The sequence below is a fragment of the Ascaphus truei genome, chromosome 3, assembly GCF_040206685.1.
Source record: "Ascaphus truei isolate aAscTru1 chromosome 3, aAscTru1.hap1, whole genome shotgun sequence".
In the NCBI taxonomy this organism is placed as follows: domain Eukaryota; kingdom Metazoa; phylum Chordata; class Amphibia; order Anura; family Ascaphidae; genus Ascaphus; species Ascaphus truei.
Genome location: NC_134485.1, coordinates 199,199,136 through 199,211,955, shown reverse-complemented (window position 1 = coordinate 199,211,955; position 12,820 = coordinate 199,199,136). Strand labels below are relative to the sequence as shown.

General features: G+C 42.5%; 1 protein-coding gene across 2 annotated transcripts in view; it reads left to right on the top strand.

The window, feature by feature from the left end:
• Nucleotides 1-7,741, top strand: part of PSPH (phosphoserine phosphatase) — a 29,436-nt gene extending 21,695 nt beyond the window's left edge. For both annotated transcript variants that reach the window (XM_075589943.1, XM_075589944.1), the window contains 3 exons: nucleotides 3,797-3,942; nucleotides 5,656-5,804; nucleotides 7,515-7,741. In XM_075589943.1, the coding sequence (XP_075446058.1) occupies nucleotides 3,797-3,942; nucleotides 5,656-5,804; nucleotides 7,515-7,658 (439 nt within the window). In that variant the 3' untranslated portion in view covers nucleotides 7,659-7,741. The remainder of the gene's footprint in view (nucleotides 1-3,796; nucleotides 3,943-5,655; nucleotides 5,805-7,514) is intronic.
• The last annotated feature ends 5,079 nt before the right edge of the window (nucleotides 7,742-12,820 follow it).

Below are 12,820 nucleotides of genomic sequence, written 5' to 3'. Positions count from 1 at the left end.
CTGACTCTCGTTTGCTGGATCTTACAGCCACCACCTCTTGATTTTGCTTCTTTGTTTGCTTGATAGGCAAGGAGATGATTTCGTTGAACAAAACTCCCAAAGATGTTAGCCTTTGGGATGGATCAAGATTACTTTGTGCTGTATTTATGAGTCAATTGTGTTGCTTTAAGAATTCAGATGCCTTGCAAGATGCTGTTGCATGAGACTAGCTTTGAGTAATGTAATGTAGAACAACAAGATAACCTCGCAGAGCCAAAGGGAGTCAGGGTCAGGAATAATGAAATCTATTTATTAAAAACATCTTTAAAAAGGAGGTATAATGCTCTCCAATGCGTTTCGGACCAGTCAGTACTTTATCAAGGAGAGTAATTGAGTAATGGAATACCTGAATGCTTTCTTTCCTTAATTCTGCAATTAAGTTTACCAATATCTTCAGAGAATTTGGCAGACAAAATGGGAGAGCAGTAAACTGGATGTGCAATCTTCCTACCGCAAACCTTAAAGAATCTCGGATGACGGTTTTCTATAGGAATGTGGAGGTACGTGTCTGCGGTCCAAGGACACCATCCAGTCTCTGGTTCTTTTAATGATTGAATTTAAGCACTCCAGCTTGAATTTTTTTATCTTTATAAATGTATTGACGCTCATGAGATCCAATACTGTTTGGAAAGATCCTGACTATTTTCTTTTGCGGAAAACATTGAGTAAAAGCCCAGAAACTGCGTTGTTTCAAGGAAACGTGCTGTATAGTCCCGTAGTCTAATAACTCTCTTAGACTTATCCATGAGGCTTGGTGTGCTTCTTCGTTCTTCCGAAATTGAAAGTTTAAGAGACTTTTTTTTTTCTGGGTACTTTCTCAAATTATAGGAAGCACCCTTTTCTCCAAGATGCTGACAACCCAAGTGTCGGAAATCGATCAAGCCTAAACCGTTTTGAACTAACAAAATCTTCCAATTGGAAATGCCCAGCCTTCCCTCATCTTACCGAAGAAGAAAACAGGTGCGCAAATCTCATCAGGACATGGAAAATAGAAGTAGAGACACCAAATAGTGCAATATTGTCAATTACAACAAATGTAATCAGTGTTGATAGCTCTATAAAGTTTGCACTCACTTGTACAACGTGATAATAGGGCGTTGTGGTTGTTAGAAGTTACCAACTTTCATTTCCAGATAGGTACTCCGGATCAACATCAGTATTGTTCCAAAGGAAAGGAAGGGAAATCCATATGCAAAGGAGAAAAAGCAAAATAGTATAATATTGCTTTTAATATTAAAAACACAAAGTATTCCACTTACATAAGTGTCTTTGTGGCGAGCATTCAGACCACACTGGGTCATATGGACAGACAGTTATCTTCACAGCAACAGCATCTGCTCCGCGGCCGTCACAGCATACACTGGGCTGATTAATGTAGTCCTCCACTCTGGATGTCACCAACACAGTGCCACTCTGTAGTCAACGACTCACCCAACGCGCGTTTCTACTTAATAGTCTTCCTTAGGGGATTAGCCCCTGAGGAAGACTATTAAAACAGATTAGCCCCTGAGGAAGACTATTAAGTAGGATTAGCCCCTGAGGAAGACTATTAAGTAGAAACGCGCGTTGGGTGAGTTGTTGACTACAGAGTGGCACTTTGTTGGTGACATCCAGAGTGGAGGACTACATTAATCAGCCCAGTGTATGCTGTGACGGCCGCGGAGCAGATGCTGTTGCTGTGAAGATAACTGTCTGTCCATATGACCCAGTGTGGTCTGAATGCTCGCCACAAAGACACTTATGTAAGTGGAATACTTTGTGTTTTTAATATTAAAAGCAATATTATACTATTTTGCTTTTTCTCCATTGTATATGGATGTCCCTACCTTTCCTATGGAACAATACTGATGTTGATCCGGAGTACCTATCTGGAAATTAAAGTTGGTAACTTCTAACAACCACAACGCCCTATTATCACGTTGTACACATGAGTGCAAACTTTAAAGAGCTATCAACACTGATTACATTTGTTGTAGTTGACAATATTGCACTATTTGGTGTCTCTACTTCTATTTTCCATGTCCTGATGAGATTTGCGCACCTGTTTTCTTCTTCGATTGCTGGTTGGATTTGGTCTGAATCCTGTGTCGGGAGCTGCATTCTCTAAGGACAGTATACTGTTTATTGTTATTTTGGTTTAAAGTGGTGTTATTTGCGCTTGATTATTTTTATCACTATTCCCTCATCTTATGCAAACTTATTTGAGCCTCCAAAGGAGTTACCTTGACCTCTTGAACCTAGAAAAATATTACTTTGACCACCTTTCCAGGAAGCTTGTCTTGAGTGGGATCTACCTGGTCAGTATGCTCTCATATCTCTCAAAGTTGAACTTTCACCTTGCAGTGTAAATCCAAAACAATATTTTTTACTCCCAGAATGTTTTTTTTTTTTTTAATTCTTTATGAAAAAGCCTTTTCAGGTTACAGAAAGAAGAAAAAAATCATATTAAATTAGAAACATACAGCCAAATAACAGCATCAATGTTATCACCGTTCTCTTATGGAGATCCTGATTACTGCTATCTAAACAAAGTACAACAAACATTTGAATCCATTTACTAGCAAGATAACTTAATGTAAAATCAAATAAAATGGTGGCAAAGCCATAGCTATAGCTCAGTGTTTTGTTCTCATATATATTGTCATTTGGAGCTCAGCTTAATATGCATCCCTTTCAGTTATCCTGTTGGTGATAATGTATCCATGGTGCTCATATTTCCTATAATCGTATCTATAATCTATAGTCATGGATTGTGTGTGCTGGTATCCAGGCTTTTCCCAAAAAGAAGTTGACCTTCAAAGGGCAGAATACACAGTTTATTCTTTGACTTTCTTAGCCAAGGTTTCAACTAGAATGCCCTTCAGGACGCTACTGAAAGAACCATGGATCTTCTGCCAGCCTCGCTGAATCCTACGAAGTCTTTCAGATAACATCTGTAGCTATTTTAATTCAGCTAGCACACTTACTGTCAAGGATCTATTGACGCCTCTTCCACATTAGTGATCCAGGTCTTCATTGCCCTGGAAGTCGACGTTATTACCAGTGAAGGTCTGAATGCTGCTCCGGCTGTGATGAAGATTTCCCCAACCCATTGTCCATCAGCCTATCCCTGGCTGACAGAGGCAACCAGTAAAGTTACCTTCCTGGCAAACCAATTGTGGAATCCACCTTTGGCAGCAAATCTGTACAGTTCACATCTTTCCAATGAGAGACACATTTAATTGACCTTGGGAGTATTAACCTGTGATCCTTTAGAGAAGGGAGTCTCCATGCTGACAGCCTACCAGTCCTGAACAGCAATCCGAGAATCAACCCTCTGCAGCAAAGTACAGGAAGAAGGAAATGCAGCAATCAGAATAGCATAGCAAGGCAGTGAGCAGACTCGCGCCGTTTACATACTTCTGGGATGTTGCAGCCACCTCCATTACATCATGGGAGTGCCGCTCTGTAGGGCAAATGTGACAAATTCCACCTAGAAGTAGCCTGGAATCACCAGTGGCAGAACTCTCCCTGGAATTCACTGCAATGCAGCCAGGCAAGTCTCAGCTAAGGTACTGTAGGACAATAAAAAACCTACCTGTGAGGGACTGGGGTGACTATAGAAATCCATTACAGGTAGAATTATTTATGTCCTATCTCAGCTGGTGGATGGACCTACCCATTGCTGCCTACTGCCATGGGGAAGCCCATGATATGTTCCTGGCTAAACATTTAGGCAGGAGTATTACATTCCTGACTGCTAATGCTTCTTTTCTAGGGAACTGGTTCGCAGGCTGCATCAGCGAAACGTCCAAGTCTTCCTTATATCTGGTGGATTTCGTAGTATTGTGGAGCACGTGGCCACGAAACTAGACATCCCACTGACCAATGTGTTTGCAAACAAACTCAAGTTCTACTTTGATGGTAGGTCAGTGCCCAAGAATGAAGAATTATAAAGTAAATACTAATAGCACTGCATATGGATAGCAGAAATAAACATGTGCTTATGTCTTTGTACTGTTGCATGGTTATGCAGCATTTTAAGCAGAAGCAAAAAAAGAACTCCCTTAATGGTCATATTTACAAAGCAATTCTATTCCACTAGACTCCTCCAGCGACAAAACAACTTAGGACCTATTTAAGTAACAAGGTACTCTCTTTTTCCATAGTTTATTTGGGTTACAGTTGTCCTAATTGTACCATTAGGAGTCTTTTAATACTGGGTAGTAAACCAAAAATATTTTTTTAAGCAAACATAAAAACGAAATACACCGAAAAATAGTCCTCTTTGGCGCTTGGATCCTGGCGAATGGTGTCGTTATTCTCCGATAAGTATATGGGGAGAGAAACGATAATACATGTACATCAATATGTTGTAAAGAACTGTATTCCTTTAAACACCGTTGTGTATAATTTCCACGCGTTTCACAAACACTTGTTCACTTCATCAGGGGCACCTAATTGGTGTATGGATATAAGGTCCTCTGGAGATTGTTTACTATAAATACTCTCAAAGTAAAATCCATTTACTCACCTGTATAAAGTACCTCCATGAACACATCCTAGGGGACGAAGAATCCTTTGTGTATAATTTCCATAAAGTGAAGAAACCTCAAAGGTGTTTAAAGGAATACAGTTCTTTACAACGTATTGAAGTACATGTATTATTGCTGTTTCTCTCCCGATATACTTATCGGAGAATAACTACACCCTTCACCAAGATCCAAGCGCCAAAGAGGACTATATTTTTCTGTGTATATCAATCAAGAAGGCTGCGCTGCAAGACACTGGACAATCTAGTTGATCAGTATTGTATCTAAAAAGTTGTATCGCTGTGAGAGTCTTTTTTTTGAGCGCTAGAGTTGTGTTTATATCTGATTTCTATCAAAACAAAATAACCTGCTTTGCTGCCAGTGGGACCTGCAAAGGATTGGAAAGCAGTGCACTGCAATCCCGTGTGGCAGCAAGGTGGTGAAATATGTCTCTAGATATTCTTCTTTTGGAGTGGTTACTGAACTGACCATTTTTTTGCTACTGGTCTAACCCTTTTCTAACAGCCCAGTATCTAACTGCTACTGGAGAAAGTGAACAAACCCCCCCCCCCCAAAACAAGCAAACTTTTCCTAATAACTGACATTGTGTAAGTTGCATACTTGTCGCTATAGGGAGCTCAGCTTGCTCTGCCCTGAGACCAGGCCCTAACGCACACAAACTGACAGTTTCCTCCTCTGCAATCCTCCTGGAGGCTTTTCAGACTAAGCATTTTAAAGTCTCTTTCTAGTACAGCTGCAGCTAATTAACTCCCTTTGCTGGCAGATTACCAATTCCTTCCCTTGAAAGGGCAATACATCTTACTCAGACTAAGGTACAAGTATTTCCTTCTGCTTTCTAGGAATCTGCCATATGCCAGAACGTGTTTTGTGCAATAGAACTGCTTTGTATATATGGTCCTTAATTCTTCCATTTTGCTTGACTAATGAGTAGAGGGACAACTAGACAACATGTTGAACTCATGTTTGCTTAGTGCATTTATTGCGTTTTAGACTTTTATTTTCAAATGAGTCGATAAGGGAAAGATGAAATAGATTTATGAAGAAATGCAGGGCTGTGCCTCACTAACATACGTTGGTTTCAAAGGAGAGTATGCTGGGTTTGATGAGACGCAGCTTACGGCGGAGTCTGGCGGCAAAGGAAAAGTGATCGGTCTGCTGAAGGAGAAGTTCGGCCTCCGCAAGATAGTGATGATCGGAGACGGAGCTACCGACATGGAAGCCTGTCCTCCCGCTGTGAGTAGTGGAACTTGAGCACTGCATGTGTCACAGGTGTGATCTCTGCAGTGCAAATACACTACTTAAGCCTGCTACCAATAAAGCTATAACTAGATGGCAATATCACCAGGGGGGGGGGGGAAAGGCCCTTGGCTAACATCACTTAAAAGATAAGCCTGTGCCACATAATTTATCATAGCTGATTTTGCATGCAAATAGGCTTTTGGTTACCTATAGATAATATTACACTTAGAGGGTAAACTGCTGAGTAACTTATTGACATTTTGGGCACCCTTGTTGACTAAAACAGGGGTGAGCAAACTGGGGGCGCACAAAAATTTCTAGGGGGGGCACAGCGGTTACAGAGGCCCTCGCGCTCTTCACCACGGCATTTAAATTAAATGCGGGGGGAGGCGTGCGGCCTCTGTAATTCCCTTACCTGCTTTCTGCTTGCTCTTCAGCGACGCGTTGGCATGGCAACACAGCATCAAATGACACCACGGGGGCATATGACGATACGCGTTGCCAAATGATGCCGCCGCGTCACATGAGCCACAGTGTCATTTGACGCCGGGTCGTAGGAGAGGGCGCAAACACTGCGGCTGCCAGGCAGGGGGCGCAGCGCAGGAACTTTGCGTACCCCTGGACTAAAGGGCGGTGTCGTGGAAAAACTCAGCCCACACTTATTGCAATCTGTTGAGAAACTTTATTGCAGCAGCCACTTGCAAGAGAACATTCACATAAAAATCAGGACATGCGTCTGATCTAAGACAAAGGCCCTGCTTCTCAGTGAGCCCCTGCAGCCGCAATGAGAGCGGCTTTAGCAGGGGCTCGCGCACGCTTCCGCAAGTGTGCGGAAGCGTAGGTCTTTTTCAAATTATAGATTTTCGCGCTCACGGGAGCGCAGGGCTGGTCACGTGAGCGGTTCGCCCAATGAGGGCGAACCAGCTTCATGACGTCACAGCCCCCCCTCCCCCCCCGCCCCGACACGCCCCCGGACGGCGCGCGGACCAAGGCCAGGGAAATCACCCGCTTTCCCTCAGCCTCCACGCGCCTCCGCACGGCTGCAGTCCTATGGATGCAGCCTTATACCAGAAAAAGGGGCGGGCATATTTATTATCACAATGTCAGCCCATATGACTTCATTGGACATCTTACTTTTCTTTATCTGGGTTTTTTCTTTTCTTGCGGTTACTTGGTTATACATTTTGCAATATATTTTAGCAGATTAAGCAAAAAGAAAACTCAGGTGCTAAACTAACTCCTCTTTCTCAAGGCCGACAGCTGGTACACATCTCTGACTCTCCAAGGGGGAATTAGTAGATAAGACAAGGAGCCCAGCTAAACAAAGACCTTGGTTTCAGCATGAAGGAAAGAAATAGTTTTACACATATACACATACACAATTTCACTTAACCCATAACGCAATGAAATACCAAGCACAACTCTTATCATCGTTATGGGGGAAAAAGCATGGTTATGGCTATGCATAGAAATAATGTGAAAATATAATTTTTCCATAGTGGTCATTTTGATTTGATAGTGTTTGGTAGTCTAATGAATCCCAATTAGTGAACACTGTCTTGGTCTGATGAAAAATCTCTGCACTGACTACCTTACACCAAAGGATGGTGGGAGTTGTAGTTTTACAATATTATGATACTAAAAAGACAGCAGGTCCACTGGGATAAGGATTTCTCTCAGTCTCGTTCTCCCTCTGCATGTTAGGACGGCTTCATTGGGTTTGGAGGCAACGTGACAAGGCAGCAGGTGAAGGAGAAAGCCAAGTGGTACATTACCGACTTCGAGGAGCTCCTGCGAGAATTGGACAACGACAGTATCAAAATGAAACACAATAATATATTTTACTAGTGCCGGTGCGGATGTGTGCGTAGGAAACAAAATATGTTTTATATTGTTTAAGTAAAGACAGTCTTTGTCAATATCCTCTGAAACGCTGTTCTGCAGTGCTTTACACAATTCTTCCAGCAGTGAAGGGTTCATTTTTTTTATTGGTTTCCAATGTAACACCGAAGGTTTTTAGATGTTTTACTGACATTTTTTATTTTTTTATTGTTTTTTTTTGTATGGGGTTTACAAGCATTAAACGACAACATTACACCATTACAATACAGAAAAAAACCCCAATAAGAAACACAGAAAAACATACTTTTACACACTTATTTTTGGTATTGCTCATCATACTTATAAATTCATAATTCAACACATTAACACTAATAATAAAAAAACAACAGATAATAGCATTTTCAAAGATTGACATCAAAGCTATCACCACATATCCTCCTAACAGAATCTGGCATAAGATTCCACATTCACCATCTCCCCCATCAACAATATTTACTGACATTTGAATGTGCCTTGTTTATTCCTAAATGAACCAATAGGGTGCAATAACAGGTTATCTCACCTATAGGTTTTAACATAGTCCTCACTTAAAAGTGGACTTCCCCCCTGTAGACGGACGTTCACAGAGGTACACAATTGGAGACTTTATAAGGTGAAATTATAATAGGCTTTATTGTGCCTTTTTCCTTTTCATCAGGAAATCATCCAAACAAAGAGGGGGGGAACAAAGCTTCTATTCATTTGCGAGTATCTCTAGTGAAAATACCATGCAATTAATTCACAACTTCCTAAGTCAAGCATGTCTCGCAGCCCCAAAACATATAGCATGAAATAAGCAGATATAAGCAGTCTCTTAATTATGAAAGTCTTATCTGTTTCTTGCTGTAGAGTAAGCTTCTCTGCTCTCCTGGAACCGCACCCGTGCGTGCACAGAAAATATCAGCATCCAGGTTTAGAAATCTTATTTGGTGTCTTGCAATCAGCTATGCTGGGCAGAGATCAAGACCGGTCAGCTCCAGAGATGTGTGTTCTCTTGGTCAGTCTCTCCTGGGAGACTCAAGAACACTCCTCTGTATCTCCAAAGGTCAGCTCTCAGTCAGAGCTAAGGAGTCACTTCCTGTCTCAACAGACAGGCTTTTGTAAGCAATCTAGATCAGGCAGGTGGTGTTTATTAATTGACTACCAGCAGTTAACCACCACACTGCTAGATTAAAGGCACATTACTTGAACAGGGATTACTCCCCTGTTACACCCCCCCCCCAAAAAAATAACCTTTTTTGACAGTGAGTTCAGTTGATGCACCTTAAAGCACATTACTTACCTTTTTTTTTCTGTTTGATTTTATTTAAAAGGAGCAATTCATGTTTTCTTTTTTAATTACTGATTTTTAATATAAGTTGGAAGCGGGTGGTCTCCGGAGCTGAACTCCATTAATTTTAGCTCCGGGGACCCCCCAATTTCCAGAGATACAGACCTCCTAAAGGGGGTTGCCGTAAACCGGGAGCGTTGAAACTCTGCCATTACATGAACCCTGCTGCACGAGCAGAGTGACTACCGGTATTCCCCTACAGAGGTAAGGATTGTCGGAAGCAGGGGGTCCACGGAGCTGTGTAAACAGCAAGAAAAAAGAAATTTGCAAAACAATCGCTAGCTGGGGTTGCCTCTTTTTTTTTTTTTCCAAATTTTTTTTATTAGGCAGATATATTATTACAGGATGTTGACGATACAGAGGTGCAGAGTATAGGCCTAATACATCTTTTTTCTCATTTTTAACTGAGGGGAAAAGAAGAAAGGCTCAACGTCCCCCTTGGCCTTATTTGGTCCCTCGGGGTGGCGTGAGTGTAGAAAAAGAAAAAGGGGAGGAGGGGGGGCGGGGGGGGAAGGGGTACGACCGAGATGGGTCGTGCTCCCCTACTCCTTGTCGGCTCATGGTTGTGTCGTGGCATTTTATGTGCTTCTGAGTTGTTATGGGTGAGTTCGGCCCAATAGAGCCATATGGGTTTCCCATGGGTCCCAGGTTTTATTGTATGTGGAAGTAGACCTTTTCAGAAAGGCTGACAGCCTTTCCATGTCCTTTACTGTTTGTACTCTTTGTATTATTATTTGTTTTGAGGGAGGAGACACCTTCTTCCAGGCCGCAGCCACCGCACACCTAGCCGCCGTTAGGATGAAGGAGACTAATTTTCTCGTTGGCCGGTCCAGGTAATCTAAGGGCCTGGCCAACAGGTAGGTCAGTGGGTCAATGGGTATTGTGAGGTCTGTGACCTCTTCTATTAGTTTTCGTGTTGTTTCCCAGAATTTCTGAATTTCCGGACATGACCACCATATGTGGGCCATGTCCCCCTTTTGACCGCAGCCTCTCCAACATAGGTCGGATGCCAGTGGGTAGATTTGATTTATTCTAACTGGAGTAAGATACCAGCGGAACAGAATTTTATATATATTTTCTTTGATTGTAGCACATATGGAAGTTCCTGGAGCATTTTCCCAAATACTTTCCCAGTCCTCTCGGTCTATAACTATATCCAATTCTTCAGCCCAATGCTGCATGTAATCATGTAGAGGAGGGTCTGTGGCCCTTTCCAGCTCTAAGCAAATTTGTGTTATTAGACCTCGTTGGTGGCCTGCTTCTCTGCATAGCTGCTCGAATCCGGTGAGAGGGGGAAATTCCAACGTTGGGGACAATGTTTGGATAAAGTGCCGAATTTGTAGGTATTTAAAGACATTCAATCCTACCATTTCATATTTAGCTTGCAGATTTTGGTAGCTCAGGAACTTCCCAAAGCTCAGGAGGTCGGCTATCGTCCTGATGTTTTTGGTTTTGAATTGGTCGAATTGCCTGGGCTCACATCCAGGAGGAAATTTTGGATTTTTGTGAATTTGTATTAGTTGAGATTGGGGTGTGGTGAGCTTGAATTTGAGTTTGCATTTCGCCCAGGTCTCCCATGTGTGTCTCATAGGGCCTAATTTGAATTTGCTATTCTGCATGTCCTCTCTACTCAGTGACCAAAGGCAGGCCGGCAGTGAAGGCGTCCCGGCATATTGTGTCTCTATGTCTAGCCAGCCGTATTGGTGTGGGTTCGCGTTCCAGACTACCACCTGTCGCAATTGGGCGGCTAGGTAGTACTTTGTGATGTCCGGAACACCCATTCCTCCTCTCCTCCTTGGAGCCAGGAGGACCGTTCTCGGGACTCTGGGTTTTTTACCCTGCCAAATAAATTGGAAGATTATTTTTTGGATGTTTTTCAATTCTGAGCCAGGGATGTGGACCGGGAGGGTCTGGAAATAATATAACAATCTGGGGAGAATATTCATTTTAACTGAGATCATCCTCCCGATCCATGATATTTGGTATCCTCCCCATTTTTCTAAGTCTTGTTTTATTTTTTTGAACAGTGCCGGATAGTTATGTTGGTACAGTGTTTGGTAGGTCCTCGATATCTTGACTCCCAAATATTTGATACAGGAGGAGCTCCAACGGTAGTTAAAATTTAGTTTGAGGAGTTGCACCTCTGGCTCTGGCAGGCTTAGATTCAGGGCTTCTGACTTATCAGTATTTATTTTATATCCAGAGATTTTTCCAAAATCTCGGAGTTCTTTTTGTAGGTTGGGGAGGGAGATTTGAGGATTGGTAAGGGTTAGAATGACATCGTCTGCGAATAGGGATATTTTATGCTGCCTGTCTCCAATTTCTATTCCCTGGATGTCTCTATTGAGTCTTATAGCCGAGGCCAGTGGCTCTATTGAAAGTGCAAAAAGGAGAGGAGATAGGGGGCATCCCTGTCGAGTTCCGTTGGTTATCTCGAATCTCTGGTTATTGCCCCCTGGTAATTTTACTGAGGCTGACGGGTTTTGATATAGTCTACGGACCCCCTCTAGATATGCGTCTTTGAAGCCGAATTTGCGCATAGTTTGGTCCAAGAATTGCCAGTTTATTCTATCGAACGCCTTCTCTGCGTCTAGGCTTAATAATAGTGCTTTGGTCCCTGTGAGGTGGACATGATCGATAATATCGATTATCTTCCGAGTGTTGTCTGAGGCTTGTCTGCCTGCGACAAATCCTACTTGGTCTATGTTGATTAGTCTCGGTAAGATGGGGTTCAATCGATTTGCCAATATTTTACTATATAATTTGAGATCACAGTTAAATAGGGAGATTGGGCGATAGCTTCCACATTGCATCGGGTCTCTGCCTTCTTTATGTATTATAGCTAGGTTGGCGAGAGACATTGATTGGGGGATTTGGTTCCCTTCCATAAAGTGGTTAAAGGTGTTTAGGAGATGCGTGGAAAGAATGGGCAAGAACCTTTTGTAATAGACGTTGGTGAACCCGTCAGGGCCAGGAGACTTTGTAACCTTCAGCATTTTGACCGCTTCTTCCAGTTCCTCTTTTGTAATTTTGGAATTGAGGACTGTGTTTTCCTCCTCTGTTAGCGTGGGGAGGTGACATTTGTCTAGATATTGTTTAATGAGTTCTGGAGCTAGTGGCTCCGGTCTCCTATTTTTGGATCTTAAGTTATAGAGAGCGGTATAATAGTTTGTGAATTCTGTTGCGATTTTGTTATCGCTATATTGAATCCCACCAGACCCACTCCTGATCGCCGTTATTTGTGATCTTTTTTGTACCCCTCTTAATTTGCTTGCCAAAAGCCTGTCGGCCTTGTTACCCTTGTCATAGTATTGTTGATTGGTCCATTTGAGGGCCTTTTCAACATCCTCCAGCTGGGTTTGCTTAAGTTTTGTTCTGGCTGTTAATAAAGTTTTGTATAGTTTTTTCGAGGGGTTGGTTTTGTGGGCCTGTTCTATTGTCTTAATATTGTCCGTTAGTTCCTTGATTAGGGTTTGGCGGGCTTTTTTCCTGTGGGATCCGATGGAAATGAATTTCCCTCTGATAGCTGCCTTATGGGCTTCCCACAGGATTGCTGGAGAGGAGACTGTTCCTGTGTTGAGAAGGAAATAGTCCTTAAGTGAGGTTCTTATTTCCTTCTCTATTTCAGGATGGTTTAATAAGGAATCGTTCAGTCTCCAAGAGTAATTTATTGTTTTTTCAAAGGGTATTGAGAGCGTCAGGGTGATTGGGGCATGGTCGGACCACGTGATTGAGCCAATGTCTGATTCAATGGTTGCCGCCATCACGTTTTTGGTGACCAAGAAATAGTCAATCCGGG